This window comes from Triplophysa rosa, linkage group LG24, assembly GCF_024868665.1.
Source record: "Triplophysa rosa linkage group LG24, Trosa_1v2, whole genome shotgun sequence".
NCBI classification, from domain to species: domain Eukaryota; kingdom Metazoa; phylum Chordata; class Actinopteri; order Cypriniformes; family Nemacheilidae; genus Triplophysa; species Triplophysa rosa.
Window position 1 is genome coordinate 8,647,435 of NC_079913.1, and position 18,993 is coordinate 8,666,427.

General features: G+C 36.5%; 1 protein-coding gene across 1 annotated transcript; it reads right to left on the reverse strand.

The window, feature by feature from the left end:
• Positions 1-652: 652 nt before the first annotated feature.
• LOC130547631 (plexin-C1-like) lies at positions 653-18,993 on the reverse strand. Its single transcript, XM_057323734.1, has 31 exons — positions 18,627-18,993; positions 18,325-18,453; positions 18,104-18,238; positions 15,565-15,665; positions 15,346-15,454; positions 15,118-15,277; positions 14,878-14,989; positions 14,452-14,545; positions 14,165-14,197; positions 13,681-13,814; positions 13,402-13,581; positions 10,248-10,353; positions 10,003-10,170; positions 9,473-9,625; positions 9,148-9,253; positions 8,951-9,052; positions 8,739-8,842; positions 8,553-8,597; positions 8,335-8,459; positions 7,625-7,823; positions 6,915-7,061; positions 5,405-5,573; positions 4,582-4,682; positions 4,123-4,198; positions 3,115-3,149; positions 2,690-2,782; positions 2,432-2,595; positions 2,145-2,295; positions 1,724-1,864; positions 1,554-1,628; positions 653-1,192 (listed from the first exon to the last, which is right to left on the reverse strand). The coding sequence occupies exons 1-31, from the start codon at positions 18,672-18,674 to the stop codon at positions 1,088-1,090; spliced, it is 3,600 nt and encodes a 1,199-aa protein (XP_057179717.1). The 5' UTR covers positions 18,675-18,993; the 3' UTR covers positions 653-1,087.

An 18,993-nucleotide genomic window follows, 5' to 3' on the forward strand; every position in this document is an offset into this window, starting at 1 on the left:
GACGCGTCTGCGGACTGAGCGCATGCGCGGAAGCACCGCGCGAAAACGAGGCTCGTCTAACTGCCGCTGGCCAATAGGAATTCTGTTTGACGGAAGTGTCCGATATTTATTTATTTGTTTGTTTTACTTTTTGTTATTCATGTGAAATACCACATTTATAAATGGAATATGAACGTAGAGAATCTAATATCTACCACCCTAAAATTTACGAAGAATTGTCAATATTGACAAAATTGTCAAAACATTGCCGACCACATTCTTTAATGGACCTAAACTGGCACGTATGCTGGATATTGTTGACGTTAATAATTATTAATATGTTAGTTCTCTCCATGCATTTGCATGTTATTGGATGTGTACAGTATGTGACACCCAATGGTGAAGGACCTTAAATCTTTCAGCATACCCAGTTATTAATGCTCAACAAAAATAACGCCATATACATGATGTCCTTCGGTGTTACAATGGTTGGTTTTTCGTTAAACATATTTTTGTGCACTAGCAATTTTGATGCTCGTTTTGGACTAACTTTACTGTACCTTGACGTCATAACCACGTTTGACCAACAGAGGGCGACAAAGTACTGCAGATGAACGGTGGTCAACGCGCTTTGTTTAGAATAGATGAATGACACTTCAGTTCTTTACATAAAATCACACAAATTTTATTAGTACAATAGAGGCTAGCTCAGATGCCATCATAATTACAAAAAGATAGTGATTAGTTGTTAATGCTTCATAGTAAAATGGTAATAAACTAAAAGATTTACAAAGCTAAATGTGCAGTAGTTAAACTTAATAATAATGTTTTTAAATTGTACAGTATTACAGTAATTTGTATTGCATTGCAAGTCATGACTTTAAATTTACCGTGAAGATGACTCAAACGCTGAGACAGCATACATTACATTCACTTTGTCCCTAAACAATGTCCGGTAGACAGAAATATTCTTTAAGGCTAAAATATTTTGTTTTGATGACATCACTATGAATGCACAGTCCCCCATTCAAATGCAGTGTTAAAACTCAAAAGTCTGTAGGCACATGTATAATCACATCAAAAGATGCACAGCAAGACCAAAAGAACTTCAGCTCCAAGGGCTTCTCTTCATGTTGTCAAAAAGTTCTTTCACATTGTGCATATCCTCTTTCAACCCACTGGGGGCATCGGTCTGCTCCAGCTTTTGAGAAATCTGTAAAGACAGAGAGAATCCAAAAAATGTAAGCATCATGCAGTTAAACAGGCATAATTCCACATGCACTTGGGTAGGTCTTGACCCCTAACCACTTCTTCCTAACTTCTAACTTGTTCCCCCACCTTTAGGTAATTAATGTACCACTTCTCTTTTAAACACAGTTTCAAACCCTCCAGAACTGAAAACAGGAAGAGATGTCATGTCACGTTACATTAAAGTGGCAAAATATGATTCCTGTGGCTTACATATGCCTGAAAATAGCACAAAAGCTTTAAAAATTCAAGCAAGCCTCATAGTTTAGTGAAAAGCTTACTGAAGGCATTATTGAAGGCGTATTGATGACATATAAAATGTTCACCTCGTTGAAATAGCGGAGCATGTATTTGTAGAGTTCACGCAGGGCAGCAGATTCATTGAACTCATTTTCATGTTTCTGGTAAAGAAAGGTTCATTCACATTATATGTTAGAATAGACTGACGTCCTTTAATGGTTTTATGAAATCCTTAAAAATTTGCTTCGAATCATACCCTTGACTCCTCCTGAAGGAACAGTTTGAACTCTTGGTGACTGATAAGTGGCTGATCCTTCACTATCTTGTAGTACGCCTTCACTTCCTGTTTGTACTGAGGGATGTCTTTCGCATAGAGCAGCTTATTGGTTGGTGAGTACTTTGAGAGAGGGACAAAAACATTGTGTAATTTTAGAACATTGATCCATGACCTCAAATTCTGTCAACATTTACTTTCCTTCATATCATTTCTGAATGATTTCTAGCAGCAAGTTATTTAAGTTTGGAACAGCGTGATGTTAAGTAAATGATGTCAGGGCACAGTTGCAAGAAACCCCTTAAGTTAAGAAAACCCTTAGTGACAATACTGTTACAATTTGTTTTCTTAACTTAATGGGTTTCTTTCAACTAGACCCATAAGTTTCATTTTAAGTCTCTACCTTGCCCAGGTTTTGCTCAGCGAGGGAAAAGGAGTCCATGAAGGCCTGAGCAATGACGGACAGACAGCTGTCCAGATGTGGCGTCTTCTCCATATCGCTGAACACAAAGTCAGGGTTCTTCAGAATGTTCACCCAGAAACGCAGTGGAAGGCTAACAGGGAGGAGCCAAAGCGAGAAATTAGCCAATCACATTACATCTTGTCCTAAAGCGTTATCTTCGCCAGACTCATCTGTAGTTTAATAGTGCACGTGTTGTTGCCTGCTGGTGGAACTGTGCTACTCCGCACCTGTTTGTCTTCCAGATGTGGAGAACATCTGGATCCGAGATCTTTTTTCTGTCTGCTTGTGCATCCAGGAAGTCGAAGAAATATTTGACAGCCAATGGAGCTCTGTTGTTGGGCAATCCCCAGATACTCCTAAAAAGGGTCTCCACAAAAGAATGGACTGCTACCTGGTGGACACGTTATGCACATTTTTAATAAGCCTTCAATGTTCCACAATGTTGTTCTGAAGTTGCTACTGTATATATACACATAGTCAGTCACCTTGGTGGACAGTAGCTTTGTAAGGTAAACTTCTTTGAATTTGACTTCTTTTTTCTCTGGATGTTTGCTTTGGTCTCTGTCAATGTCTGGATCCTAGGTCAACCATAAAAAGTTCAGGTTGCATTTTTGAGCAATAACCAAGTTACAAAATTACAAACACATAAATGCTTGGTGTATCTTTGACCAACGTTATGTGCATTGTGATTATGACAGACAAAAGTACTTCCTTTCTTTAGAACAGGAACACGCTGGCAAAAACAAAAAAAACATTACACCCACACTTACCTAGTCATAGTTCACCGTCTTTCCTCAACAGACACACGTCACACCGCAGTCACCACTTAACAAACAGCCAATATCTTACAAGAACACAACACATGCACACACGCTCCCGCAGTGTAAACACTCTACATTTGGTTACTCACCAGATGGAAGTACTTGATACAGAAGTTCTTGTCATCTGCAATGCAATTGTCAATTGTAAATAAACAAACTGAACAAGTAATCTAACAGTTGATCAATTGCTTTAAAGAATTGGTAAATGTGACACGACTATGAAAACATATAACCCTTATAAAAAATGTTTACTTATACAGTATTTGGCTTATACTTGTAATCAATCTTTTAATCGAGATATTCTTCAAATCTATGTCAAGTACTGTGCACTTACAAAAAAGGTAAAAAATGTATATCATAAAATTAAAAAAGGAATTTTTTGTTGCTGCAAAATAACCACCTTGAGTTACTATCCGTTTGCACATTCTCTTGCACATTCCTGCTCATGTAAATATTTACAGTTTATCATAGACTATATATACCTTTAACTTTATATTATTTATATTTTCCTTTTGTGTTGTATTTTTTATATTTAGTCTTTGGAGATGACCTGACCTACAGTACATTTCACTGCTGGTTGTATATTCTCTATATAACTGTGTGACAAATAAAATCTTTGAATTGAATAAAGTAGTACAGATAAAATGCACCAATAATATATACATAGTAAACTATAAGTATGAGGTTAAGTTCATAAAGAAAACTAGTATACTAGTATACAGGTATACTTGAAGTGTAAAACTAGTTACTGGGAGTATACTGTACTTCAAAGTGTACTTCATAAACAAAAAAATTGCTAAAAGTGGCCTAGCAAATTGATCAACTATCAGCAACTTGTAGGTTTTATAGATAGTTAGTTATAGTTGAGTACAAATTAAAAATGTAGTTGTAAACTAATGTGTGCTCAAAGTGTACTACTGCTACACTTAGTCTACTTAAAAGTGTGGTTTTCTAAAAGCGAAAACTAAAAGGTGGGTCATTTTAGTTCTATGAAGAATTGATATAGTACACTTACAAGTACACTACAAGAACATTAATATTAAAAAAAGGACATGACATAGCTTTGGGTGAGGTGAGATGATAGAAGGGGACGTCACCTTTCACACTGCTCTGAGATCTCAGCGGTGCGTGGAATCTTTTTGTCAGAACTTTAATGCAAGCTCCATCGGTCACCTAAAGGGAAACATACTTTATGTTCAAAATGTCTTTATTTATCAAAAACATCCCTTTCCACAATGCTAAAAGGAGCAGATATTATAGTGTTGCTGTGCTCTATGGATGTATTATGAGTCTTAAGGGTTTGTTTGGCCTTGTGACACAAGCTTTGTAAGTCAAAGGGCAGTCATGTCAAATAAGCCCAACAACCAGCCTTGAAAGCATAACAACAAGACAGTATGATATATTATATACAGTATATAGGCAGTCTGTGTGGTTGTGACACGTGCGTGGTTGTTAAAATGTCAAAGTGGTTGCTTTCTGACCAAGATGCTTGTTAAAGCGACAAGTGAATCAAGCAAAATGAATCCAAGCTTCATCCGGTTTGGTCCTACACCCACCTGATAATGTTTTAGAGTGTTTAACTTGGTAACATGTCCTCGAACCTCTGAGGTGTCATCGACTTCCTGTAGCATGATAAAACTGCCAGCCTTCTCATATTCTTTAAGGGCACAACAACAAACAAAGACATCAAACAGGAATCAGTTTTGTGGACATTATGACTGGCAACGACTTTGTTTGTTTCTAACGAAAGAAGCTACAGTAAACATAAAAAGCCTGAATTGTGTATGCTAAATAACTATATATAACCAACAGTACAGATATACAGTAAACATATGTCGATTAAACAAAATGATGGTTGTTTCAAAAGCCATCTATAGAGCAGCTGCCAAAATGTAAATCACTATTCACTGAAAATCTTGCCCTTAACGGAAACTCTAAAATGTTCCAAACTATCTGCATGTTCAACCCGAAACATTTTTCTGAGACATGCAGGAACAAATAGAAACAATGACATCAAACCTGACGAGAAATGTTTTTACACAGGAAGTCTATTCATGCAGAAGTGTGAATGCGATTTAAGCAAAAACAAAGGTCTTTAGTAACAGACTTGCGTTTCGTTGTGTTTCCCCGATAAAGCTAGTGTATGGCTGTAACTCTTGCAATACCGCATACAAGTTATATAGACTTTCTCATTCAGTATTTTGTATAGAAAAGAGCCACGAAAACAAGGAAACATCAACATCCTTTGGTTTCAAAGGGAAAAACAGTGGCAAACAGAAAAGTTTTAAAACAAAATAAAATAAACAAACAATCATTTTGTCATTTGTTTGTTTCTTTTGCAGAAGACAAAACGATAACAGTTGACCCAATTGCACTAACCGATTTCAATGTCTCTGATGTTCTGTGTGTACTGGAAACCAAACTTGCGCTGGAAGGTGTGTAAGATTTTCTCCTTGACCTGATGTATCGTGTCACATGTCAGCGCGTTGACCTCCAAGACTTCGCTGACCTCTCCATCAGTTCCCACAGCGAACAGCACCTTCAGTTTCTATTCAGGTTAGATGGAAAAGAACATGAAATTAACATGATTACATCTAGCAAAAGTCTAGCAAATGAATCTTCCTTTAGAAATGTAGCAGCAAAGCACATAATAGAAATCTGAATTGCTCTTATTATGCTGGCAGCTAACAAGCTTACTTAGAAGTAAACATTTTAGGAAAGTAGCATACAAAGAGCTTAAGACATGAGAAAGTACACAAAGTCATATATCACTTTGAAATGATAGTTTGTCACATTTGTCCTTTTATTTAACCATAAACGTTTAAAGGTGTATTCTTAAAAATACAGTTTTTTCAAAGAACATTAGATTCATTCAAAAAAATACATTCTTGGCTGTATGATTCTTTGGAGTTTTAAAAGTTCTTCATTTGATTTTAAAGGTTCTTTAGTTTGTTGTTTGTAATACCTTTAATGTAACATACAAAAGTAGCATAATGTAAGGGTTCATTAAATTAAAGTAATAACTAAAAACAATGTTTATCATGATTAAACTGGGTTATTTAAAATCTGCTTTTGTAATAGCATAAAGGGTCAAAAATAAAATACAAACTTAAAAGGTTTTTTTTAAAGAAATACACTTCAAAATGCTTCAAAAACACATTCAAAAACACGTCTTGAAAAAAAGTCAGGAAGACGAACTCTGAAGCACTCGTAATGGAAGCTTGTGCAACAAACGTCCAGGAAGTTACAAGACATCCTTTATGGTGCAAGAATGGACATGATGGTTACCGATAAAGCAGAAGTTTATGCTCAGGCTGTTGGATCAGTGTGTGAAAACCCGGTTGGCGTTTGTATGATGAATGTCGATGAGAATTTAGAATGTTGGTGTTTGTCAGTTTTTGGGATCAGTGTGAATTAGCCTTTAGCTTGTAAGAACAGAACTCAAGGAGCCACAAGAAACTTTTATAACATGATTACATAAGCAAAGCAAAGTTTATATAAAATTCAAATATCCATATTTTAATCTACATTTTTCAGTTTTGTTTGCTTTTCAGTTATGTTGCTTATTGCTCTCCTCCCCATGTGCTAGACGGATTAATTGTGTTGTCTGTCCAAGCGAGAGATAAGGAGAACTTGTCTCCCCTCAAGGACAGAAAATACTTTTAACAAGAAGTAAATTTGCATTCCCGTTGCTTCTTATAGGAACTTTCGTTCAAAGTGTTTTTGGTTAAACAAAGTCACGATTAAGGTTTCTCAGTAAACTATAATTAATACTTCACTCTTATTTCTTATCATCCTGTGGTTTCTGTTTTTGCATACGAAGTAAAATGATTAAAATAATGGTTTACACTTTGCAAAAAAAGAGGCTGTTAAAAGAGGAAATACTGACCACGGCCTCAAAGTCTTGTGCTTGACAGAGAAGCCAGTCTTCATTAAGTGTGTACAGAGCTTTCTCTGTCACCGAGTCTACAGGCCCTTTTGATATCTGCTGAGTCAGAGCTGACACCAACAAGAAGAGAGGCTGACCAACAGATTCCTATGGAGGAAAGGAGAAAGAGAGAAACTAAATGCATGTTTCTTAATCTGTTGATGCTTAAAGGGACAGTTCACCCAAAAATACATTTTCTGTCAGTGTTTTCTGACCAGCATGATCTTCCAAAACCATGCGACTTTCTTTGTTCAGAGGAACTTTAAAGTACATGTTAGGCAGAAGAACCAAGCTTTTCCATGCAATGAAAGTAAATAGGGACTGAGACAAAAATGATAAATGGCAGCAATCTATACTTGTGCACTACATGCCCACTTTATTAAGTTACAAAAAAGATGTGACTACGTATACTGCTAGAGTCATGTGGATTGCATCATTTGTGCTTTTGTCCTATTTCTAAAAAGCCTCAGTCACCATTCACTATAACTGCAGTTGAAAGAACAGCATCAACAATCTTGAGAATGTCTTCTTTTGTTTTCCAAGGAAGAAAGAATGTCATACATGTCTGGAACGTAATGAGGCGAGAAAATGATGACAGAATTGTTGCTTTTTTGTAACTGTATACTATGGACGGATAAACACACATATAATCTGTAAGCGGATGGACAGACCCTAAGAAAGCCGTACAGACAGATGGACATCCAGTTGGTGAGGAGTTTCTCCACGATGGACTCAGTGCGGCGCAGCATAAGTTTGGGATTGGTGTTGCTGGACTGGTCCATGAGACTCTGCAGAAGGTCCTCCATTATCTCTGTGAGATAAATGAGATCCCCATGAAGAGCCAGAGTCAACAGAGATGCCACTGTACATCTGAAAGAAAGAAAGAGAGAGAGAGAGAGAGAGAAAGAGAGAGAGAGAGAGAGAGAGAGAGAGAGAGAGAGGTGTCAACTCTTGATGACCACATTCTTATGTCCTTTTTGGAGATAACCAGGAGTTTATGATGAACAATTTTTTTTATCTGTTGAGGTACTGTAGGAGAAAAGGACAACATTATCTAAACATTATAGAAAGCCACATTATAACTCAGCTTTAATCCAATTTGAAAAGGTGTTACTTGGACACTCAAAATTTCACCAGAAAAAAAGATCAACTCTAGATGTCTGACATCTAAAAAGCCACAAACATGAGTCAACTATTATCTGTTATGTCTTTTGTTCCGTTCACCTCTCAACGTGCAAATAACAAGCAGTTAACATTTTTAAATACCCCTAAAGCTGTTATCGAGTTTATCAACTTTTCTGTGCATGCGGCGAGAAACTATTATTGGCTTCAGTATCTGAATGCCGTGCAAGTTCTTTGCAGCGAAGCATTTTAAACTTACTTGTCTTTAATGTTAAAGTCTTTATGTTCCTCTAACGCGTGCACGAAACAAGTAAGAAACTGTTTATTTCTGATCAGTGTAGCAAAAGCCTGACATTTCTTATCCATCAAGGTCTGCACTGAGTCCTGACAAGAACAAAATGAGAAAGACACACAGAGTTAAGATGATTTAAAATCACTTGGCTCTCATGTATTACTACAGGTATTGCATCGGCTTACCTGCCCAATATCTTTGATCATGTCTTTTGATGCCTGCGGGCCAGCCTACAGACAAACAGAAAATATATAAATATATATATATATATAGAATATATATTTAAAAATATATAAAAACATACAAACAGTACAGTTTTATGACAACGTAGCATTCCAGTAAAAGTAATTTAAGACGGACAGTTACGTCACCTCAGGAAAAAAGATTCTTGAAGCAAAGTGTTTGTAATCCAAGAAAGGTATCGCTCCAACATTTTCGATCAAGTCAGATTTTTCTGTTTGCAAATCAACAAAGCCTGCCAAAAGCAAACAAACAAACAAATAAATATATAACATATAGCACTAGGTATTTCATAGTGTGCTGGTTGCATTCCACTTTTGAATGCGTTTCAATGGTGACCAACCTTGTCTTATATCTCTTCTAATGTCCATCTCCAGTTTTTCCAATTCGTTGTTCATTCTCTGATTCATTTGTTTCTGGCTCCTACGGTGGAAAACAACTCCAACTAGACAAAGAAACAGAAAAATATTGTGGATATACAGTATAGTCCAACCTCTGCAGATCTAATGGAAAACGTGAAATAAATCTAAAGTCACTCACCAACAGAGCCCAAAATAATCAGTAGAATCAACGCGGCAAGGATGTATAAGTATAGTAAGTGATTTTGAGTAATCTCAAGGGTTTTACAAAAATTCCCAACTTTTATCTGGCAATAATAGAAAAGCAACAGTGGAATAAGCATTTAAATTCAGAAAGTGGTAATGAATGATATATGTAGCCAGTTTGATTTAATAAAATTATACAAGGATCATAAAAAGTTACATGTAATTAATAAATAAGACACCAAATGAATTCACGGTCACTTGTGGGGCAGAAATTACAGACATTACTGTTAGCTACATTACTGTTTCCCGGTCAAACTCACCGTGACTGATTCCACAGTTTTGAGGTCTCCTTTAATGTCACATATAATGTTACTGGATTCAATCTCCTTCAAAACACACTCATACTTCTGTTCGTCTTTTAGACCAATCACTTTTATCTCATTTAGACTCAGATTCAACTTTTCTGCATTCATCTAAAAAAAAGAAAAATTGTGAATAAAAGTTTCACAAGGTGAAGTCACCCGACACAGGAACAAAAATTTCTGACAGTATGAATCGTTTTGCTTTTTGTATTCTACAAGTAAAAGTTTCCCCCAAACAACTCATTTTTTTATGAAATACAAACACAACTTATAAGACATAACAAGATATGGGTAAAAAATGATTTTGCATATATGAACTGATCTCTTCAAAACATAACTTTTTTGAACATATGACATTTTGAACATAATTTATGCATATTACATATTTCAATTACAAAAATACGAAGCCGCTTTGAATTTATATTGCTAAGTGACTAACTGGAAAAAAATTGCACTAATGATAAAGTATCACTGAAGTCAATGTTTACCTTAATGGTCACCTGTAGATGGTCAGAGAGCTGTATAGGTGTGATTTTAGTGAACACTGGATCAGGGTGGTAGATCAAATCTGCACAGTATAAAGTGGAGTTCCCAACTTTCAACGTCAAATTAGTCGGACCACTGCCATCATTAGGGTGGGTGTGAAACCAAAGGTCCTAAAAATATAAAGAGAATACATATATGACTATATAATGTATAGCACGGCCTGTGGAATATATGTGGGCTGTTTTACCCTTGTGGTTGTGTTGTATTGTGTTTTGAGCTCTTCATTGGAGGAATGGACAATGGATTCCACAAATTCCATATTGGTCCCCTGCACATGAATCTTCCTTTCACCACTGATGGACAGATACACAATTTCAGGCTTTAGACAGAGACACGCAAAGATGAAATTCAACAATGCAGCTGCACAGTTCAATTTCCCTTCCTGGCACACTCAAATAAAAAACATGAAACATTAATGTCATCAAGGGAAGTGAAACACCTCAAAAATATTATAAGCAGAAGCAGCTTGGTTGTCAGTAAACCGGTTTACCTTACAAAATCTTAAACGGTTTGAGTAAGAACCAAGAGCAGTAGTTCGTGGACAAAACCTCCACCTCATGCAACATGGGACACATCAAACTGCAGCTCTTAGGCTAATGCAGGAGAAACATGCACAGAATCACAGAATCATCTAATCACAGTTCTCACTTCTGCTTTCATTTTTTTGCTGTTTAGCTGTTGGGATGTGGGGATTTTAGTTTTTCATACACAACTTTATTTCTGAAAATCATTAGTTTGCTATTCTTAATTTTCCATCTGAATAGCATTCTTGGAATTTGACCACTAACATGGTCTGGAATATCAGATTCAGATTCTGGATATCAGCATAACAGTGATGAATTTATGAACTACTTCACAAATAAAATCTAAGATATTAGAGAAAAATTATAACAATGCAACGAAACCTGCTGAACAAACTAACTACAGCGCCCTTAAGGAGAAAATGCAATTATTTTCTACCGAAGATCGCGATGAACTGTCTAAAATCATTAGATCATCTAAATCAACAACATGCATGCTAGACCCTATACCTACAAATCTACTGAAAGAGATGCTCCCAGAAATTATAGATCCTCTTCTTAGTATTATTAACTCATCTCTGACATTAGGACATGTGCCTAAAGCACATAAAGTGGCTGTTATAAGGCCCCTTGTCAAAAAAACCCAACTCGACCCTAGAGAACTAGGGAACTACAGGCCTATATCGAATCTACCTTTCATATTTAAAGTTCTGGAAAAAGTAGTTTCAACTCAATTATGCTCATTCCTCCAAAGGAATGACATCAATGAAGAATTCCAGTCTGGATTTAGAGCATGTCACAGTACAGAGACTGCTTTGATCGGAGTTACAAATGATCTGCTATTGGCGTCTGACCAAGGTTGTATCTCGTTATTGGTGCTGCTAGACCTTAGTGCTGCATTTGACACCATTGACCACAGCACACTCCTACATAGACTCGAAAATTACGTCGGCATTAAGGGAATAGCTTTGAAATGGTTTCAATCTTATGTATCTGACCGTTTTCAATTTGTAGCAATTAACAATGAGGTGTCACGCAAATCGCAAGTCAAGTACGGTATACCACAGGGCTCAGTCTTGGGGCCTCTGCTCTTCGCATTATATATGCTACCTCTAGGAGATATAATAAAGCGACACGGAGTTAGCTTTCACTGTTATGCTGATGATACTCAACTTTATATTTCCTCGAAGCCTCATGAAACACAGCATCGAATAATGGAATGCATAGTCGACATAAAAAACTGGATGAGTAACAACTTTTTATTACTGAACTCGGACAAAACAGAAGTGTTACTTATTGGACCGAAAACCACCATACGTAACAACCAAGAATACTGCTTAACTATTGACGGATGTTCCATAAAACCCTCGTCGTCAGCTAAGAATCTTGCCGTTCTATTCAATAGTAATCTGTCATTTGAGAGCCATGTCGCCAACACCTGTAAAATTGCGTTTTTCCATCTTAAGAATATATCTAAACTACGTCATATGCTGTCAATGTCAGATGCAGAGAAGTTAATTCATGCATTCATGACATCAAGACTAGATTACTGTAATGCACTGTTAGGTGGTTGCCCTGCAGGCTTATTACAAAAACTCCAACTGGTCCAAAACGCGGCAGCTCGAGTTCTTACACGTACAAAAAAGTATGAACATATTAGCCCGGTTCTGTCAACCTTGCACTGGTTACCTATAAAGCATCGCGTTAACTTTAAAATCTTGCTTATTACCTATAAAGCCTTACATGGTTTAGCTCCTCAATACTTGAATGAACTCCTTTTGTATTACAGTCCTTCACGTGCATTACGCTCTCAGGCGTCCTGTCAGTTGATAATACCTAGAATTTCAAAATCAAGTGCAGGTGGTAGATCACTTACCTATCTAGCGCCTACACTTTGGAATAGTCTTCCCTGCACTGTCTGGGAGGCAGACACACTCTGTCAATTTAAATCTAGACTAAAGACGCATCTTTTTAATCTTGCATACACCACACTTCCATAATATAAATCCTCTGAGGGTTTAGGCTGCATTAGTTAGAACAACCGGAACCAGGAACACTTCCAATAACAACTGATGTACTTGTTGCATCAAAGAGTGCAGAACAGTACTCTACTCTCAGCCAGTCTTGTCTCATTGTTCCAAGGTTACCACAGCGAGCAGGATGCAGTTCATGTCCAGACCTGATGGTAGAGCAGAGAATGGGAAGCGGCGAACTGACAAGAGCTGAGATGATAGAGCTGGATAAAGAAGGACGCGGTCACTTGACAAGTCTTCACCACAAAATTTCAAATGCTATTAGATTATTAATGATAATCTTAAATCTATAATTTACCTTATTAGTAAGTTTATTTATTTTTATTTAGCCTTGTTGTGCAAGCACTGTCTAGCTTGTGCAGAGGCAGCAACTTTTGCCAGAGGGGAACTGGAATCCCCTGGTTGGGCCTGGGTTCTGCTGAGGGTTTTTCTTTTTTTATCTAACCAAACAATACTGGCTACCATTGACCTCCATTGTACGAACACAAAACCACTGAGACATTTTTCAATATATCTTTTTTGTGTTCCACAGAAGAAGAAAAAAATGCAGGTTTTGAATGCCATGAGAGTAAATAAATGATGACAGAACTTTTGTTTTTTTGGTTGAACTGTCCCTCAAGCATGAGGCTGTGCTACATTGTAAATATACAGCACACATCGTAAAAAGTGAAATTGTGTAGTTTTTAGCGTAAGAAATACTTCTACCTGTCAAACTACTTTTTGACTAGATATCTGACTAGATAGCCGTTGGAAGTCAATCTCACAGAGGTCTTCAAAGGTCTCATACCTTTTCCAGGTGACTTTGGGTTGTATTCCTGTGCAGCTGGGCTGGGAACTATAAGTGATGGTGCTGTTACCATGACAACGGCCATCCTCAGTAACAGCACACACTTTCGCTGTTCCCTTAGTTCCACTTGGAGGAATGTGAAACCTCAGACTGTCACTGGACCGATCAAACACTGGAGACCTGAAGAATAATATTTATGCACAGATATACAGTATGTATCAACAGTTTAGTATACATACTATATAAATATATATCAGGACAGACACACACAAATCTCACTCTTTAGAAATGCAGTCCAGATCGCCTTGAATACGGATTTTGGTGACATGTTCCAAGTTACTTCCTTTTAGTAAAACACTGTTTCTGCCATGGAAAGAAACTTTATTGGGCTCTATAAAGAGAATCGTTGGCTCCTGTAGAGCAATAATTTATGTATTCAGTAAACAAGGCATATCATTTGGCACAGCATACAGTATTTCATCTGTGTTAGAAAAATAATACAAATTTCTTCACACTTCATTTGATAACCCATCATCTAAAGAATGGCACACAATATAACAACAATTGACATTCATTGCTTAAATTAAGTCATTATGCAATATGATGTTGACAAAATGCTAATGCTAATACAGGAAAATAATTGTTCATTAAAAGAAATTGTTCTTCAAAGTGTAATACAATCTTCCAACTTTTTCAAAGTCCTATTCTTTCGAAAAGGAAATGCTCTACAAACAACATCCTTATTTAAGTGGTATTGACTTACTTTGAGCTCACAGTATACATCTTTACGTACAACCTAAATAGTAGAGAAAAAGGAAGAACTAAGTTTTTGCTAGCATTCATGTCAGCAAATCCAACAATATGGCAGCTGTTAGCAATGTTTAATATCGACATAGCCTATATTCTGTATATACAATATAGCACAATCATTAAATTACTTTTCAATGAGAAACATGCACATGATATGTGCACTTTTGTATTTTAAGAACAAATGACAGTGAGCATGAGCAATGTTGAATAGAAACAATAAGATATGATAAGTTTCCCTACCTGTACATCTAACTGTGCCTCAGGTCCATGTGTCCAATCACAACGCTTGGAAGAAGATGACCAATGACATCCAGCTGTGACGCACTGGACACACCTGCATTTATTCAGTTTAACCTTTAAAACACTTACTTTAAGACACACATGCTCCTATGACCATGTCACAATATAAGAGAAACATAAAGATAAAAGTTTTAAAATAAAGGTTTATTGCCACTAAATAGAATCGCAAAAATAATAACTGGTTTCAAACGGGATTGCCAAACATTTAAGTCTAATGATGATAGTCCCACCACCAGTTCACACTCATTGGCTGATTCAAGACTGCTATGTTGGGCTGGCTGAACAATATATTAAATATATGCAAAAAGGCTTTACACACAATTATAAAAAATACAGCTTCATATTTTAGGTTAAGTGTTTTCTCACTGTGTATAAGAAGCATTTGGTGAAATATCTGTAATTCTGGAGCAGTTTTTCAGCATCAGTGTCTCTGTGATCTCCTGATCTTTAATAATAACCGTAGCTAAGACCTCCAAACCTAAATAGATCCACAAACATGTTTGTTATAGAATAATCAATATACAAAAATATATAAACAATCATATTCTGCAAACTATATTACATTCGATACCATTACATATGAAACTTCACTGAAAAGAAACCAACCTCCAGTAGACAGACGGTCGTCTGAAAAGCTACAGGAGCAGTTTGGAAAAACTGCAGAAGGATCAGATCTGTAACACAGGTTCACACCTCCTGTGGTGAAGGCACACGAGAAGGCAGGATTTCGTGTGCTCTCCAGACTCAAGGTCAGATATAGAGTAATCTGTTTTAAAGAGAACACTGGTTGGATATAATCTTGGATATTTTTATTTTTACACAATGATGATCTACCTCTCCAGATGATTTCTTTGCCACCTGAAAAGAAAGCAGCTGTTTCTGAAGAGAATGTTCTGGGAAGGACACCCACGAAGAGTTTGAGCATTCATTCTGGGTAGAACATCTTGATAAAAAAAAGTACCAGAAACAGCATCAACCACTATCTCCACATCACTCTATCTCTCTTGATCTTGCACACTTATCATGTTCTCGTGAATTAATGACCAGTCTTACCTGTGCATATTTGTGCACCAGCCACAGAAAGGATCTAAAGTATCTCTGCAGTCTCTCAGAGAGCTGTATTTAGCACACTGAACAACAGGCACTCGTCTGATCTACATGAAACCATAAGCAGAAAGAACAATGTGTCAAGGTGCATTCAGCAAACGGCCATTTGATGTTATTAAAGTGGTAATATGATAAAAAAATGTAATTGTTTGATTTGTTTTTTTTCTCCTGAGGTCAATTTATAACGTTACATTTGTGTACTACATTTTTGCATTTTTCTGCATTTATCTTAAGGCAAGATCTGCACATTTTGGGGAATTCTGGGATTTCTGGGAATGGAAAAATTGTGTTTTCTCAAAGCATTATTAAATAAGTAAAATAAGAAGAAACAAGGTAGAACTTTGCGAATCACAAATTAGTAGAATATCTGCTGAACTTTCTTTGAGGATTTGGAGAGGCCTGCTAATGCCTAACCTTCCTTTGACAATAAATTAGAATGAAATGATGTGCTGTGCCTTTAAGACTTCTACTGTATACAGAGATGGGAAGTAACGAAGTACAAATACTTCGTTACTGTACATAAGTAGATTTTTCTGGTATCAGTACTTTACTCCACTATTTATTTTTCTGACGACTTTTTACTTTCACTTCTTACATTTTTACGCAAATACCTGTACTTTCTACTTCTTACATTTTCAAACCAGGCTCGTTACTTTAGTTTTAATCTGTATTTGATGCACAATCAATATTATTTCTTGTCATTGAGTGCCTTTTTCAACCTAATGATAGGTCTGCCTAAAAGCCGAAGCGCTGTGTGAGGTGGCCACTAGCCAATCAAATGTAAGAAGGCGGGAGTTACTGTTTACAGAGCAAAGCGGTGACCAATCAAATCAAAGAAGACAAGAGTAACTATTCTCAGATCTCGAGCGTGATATTCTGCATCATGTGGTGACTCGTGAATGGTAGGGTTTTTTAGCGCGAAAGGACCAGATTTTAAATATGTAATTTAGCTATTTAGCTATTCGCATGTTCTACAAACATATACTTCACGAAAGATGTACTGTAGTTCTGTCAGAAGTTAAGGCAGCTCGTTAAGTTAAGCGCATTATTGTTGCTGTTGTTCATTAGTATGTATGAATTGCATGTTTTTTGCTATCGTGTGTGCGTTAAATTCATGAACGAGTGAAAAATACCTGCTCATTGCGTTGCTTTCGATGAACTATAGTGGGCACTTTTGCACAAAAATGCGCTAATTTCCTGATTGCCATTTGAAGTGGTTTCTGGACATATCCTATTAGTCTTATTTTCTAATTTTCTTAATGCATTTGCCTTGTTTGATCTGTTTGATCTATTTTCCTGATTTTTATTATATTTTTTCATCTTGTCATGATTAAAATTATAAGGAAATAAAAAACGATCCTTATCAACGTTGATTGACATTGCAATAAAATACTATAACATTATTTTGGAAGTTAAAATTTTGGGCTGGTTTTTGCTGGAGTGAGTAGGTTTTAGTGAGCCTTTGGGCTGGAAATCGTCCACCTAATCTAGCAACACTGACATCAGTTTTAATGTTGAACGAGTGTAACGTACAATGTAAGAGGCTAAACATTTAATATTTTAAAGCGAGGCATAATTTCAAGAAATGTGTTTAACCAATCGAGAAAAACAGTAATGGTTACCAAGTAAATTGACTTGCCTAATTAATTATCTCTTTATTTCTCAGTTTTCTCTTTTTGACAAGATCTCTCAAGTGTCTACAACCTTTGTATAATGATATGTCCATGAATGGTCTGTGCTTAAAATTTAAGGGGACAGTTAATCTAAAATTGAAAGCAGTGAAATTCTGTTATAAAATGTTTTGACAATCAAAGTACCAAACAGTCATTTCCTGGCTATTACGCATCACAGACATAGGCTAGTAGTCTAAGAAGCTGCCACGGACCAAGGCGGAAGGCAACACAAAGAATAGCTAATATTATGGTTGAGAACTTGAGACAAAGGGAATTCTGTCACAATTATTATCAATACGCTTGTCCTTTACACTCTTATCTTACATCATAATTGTATTATAAATTTGTGATTTTTTCCACTACCTAGGTAGTGGAAAATAGATTTATTCCATCAGTCTTTTTTATGCTTGTGTTCTACATAATGGTAGTTCAGTTGTGAGGTACGAGCGTGACTCTAAAACAGGTAGTCGTATTGGCTACTTTTTACTTAAGTACATTTTAGAGCCCATACTTTATACTTTTACTTGAGTAAACAAGTTTAGTCAGTACTTCAACTTTTACTTGAGTACTTTTAAACATGAGTATCTGTACTTCTACTTAAGTAAAGGATGTGTGTACTTTTGCCATTTCTGACTGTATATAAACACACTCTATGCACTGTAAATAATAGTACTATAAAACTGGACAAAAGTCATTGGCAGTATGTTTTTGCAGCATACTTTCAACAAACAGGCCTACTATATTTACACACAAAACAATGTAGTGTTCAAGTGATTGTCAGTTGTTGGAATATGACCATATTTAAAACTCACCTGGTTCTTCAGTGCTATGTAGATATACTTGGAATCTACTGGATCTAAATGCAGTCTGGGAAACACTTCTTGATCAACATCAGATCTGTACAGCACTGTTGGACAGCCTGGACTGAATCTCTCATCCAACACAAGCTAGAAAAAAAGCATCATAATACATGCCTTGACTAATATTAAGAGCAATATTTTACATGCAAAAAAGAAAAAATCATTAGGCAAACCTTTATCAGTTGTCCATCCTTGGTTCCCATGAACAGCACAATCCAGGATCCTTCCCTAACTGCTGTTACTGAACTCATTGACTTGTACATGAAAACTACTGCTATTGGTTGAATTGGTTCTTTTTTAATCTGCAACACAAAGAAAACAATGCAATTCACTGAATAGTGAAATTAAGCTATCATGGAAGTTTGTTTTGCGTTATATCGAAAACAAAACAATAAAATCAGCTTTAAGGCGATTCAATACCCAACGTGACTGTAATATGTAATACTGCAAATAGCATTATTTCGTACCTCCTTACATGTGGCGTCGGAGCTGATGCAGAAATCCTTAAATTTGCCGTCAACATTACTGATGTTGTAAACAGCTAATGCGGTGTTTTCTGGATCACTGTCATTTTGGGCACTGAAGACACCTGTCCATAATACAGCCTTATCAGAGGAAATAAGAGCTGATGCGAGGAGAACAGGTCGTGCTTTATCACTACAGCATTCTAACCTGCTACCTTTAAGGTCCTTGATAATGTCTGTTTTCCCTTTGGCGTTATTGATATTCGGCTTAAGGACGTAAGCTCGCCACCCGGACTCTGAATTCGCGTTTAGAAACAGGTACGAGAGTTTGCGCGAAATGATCTGAAACCCGTCTATAAACTCCACGTCTCTTTATAT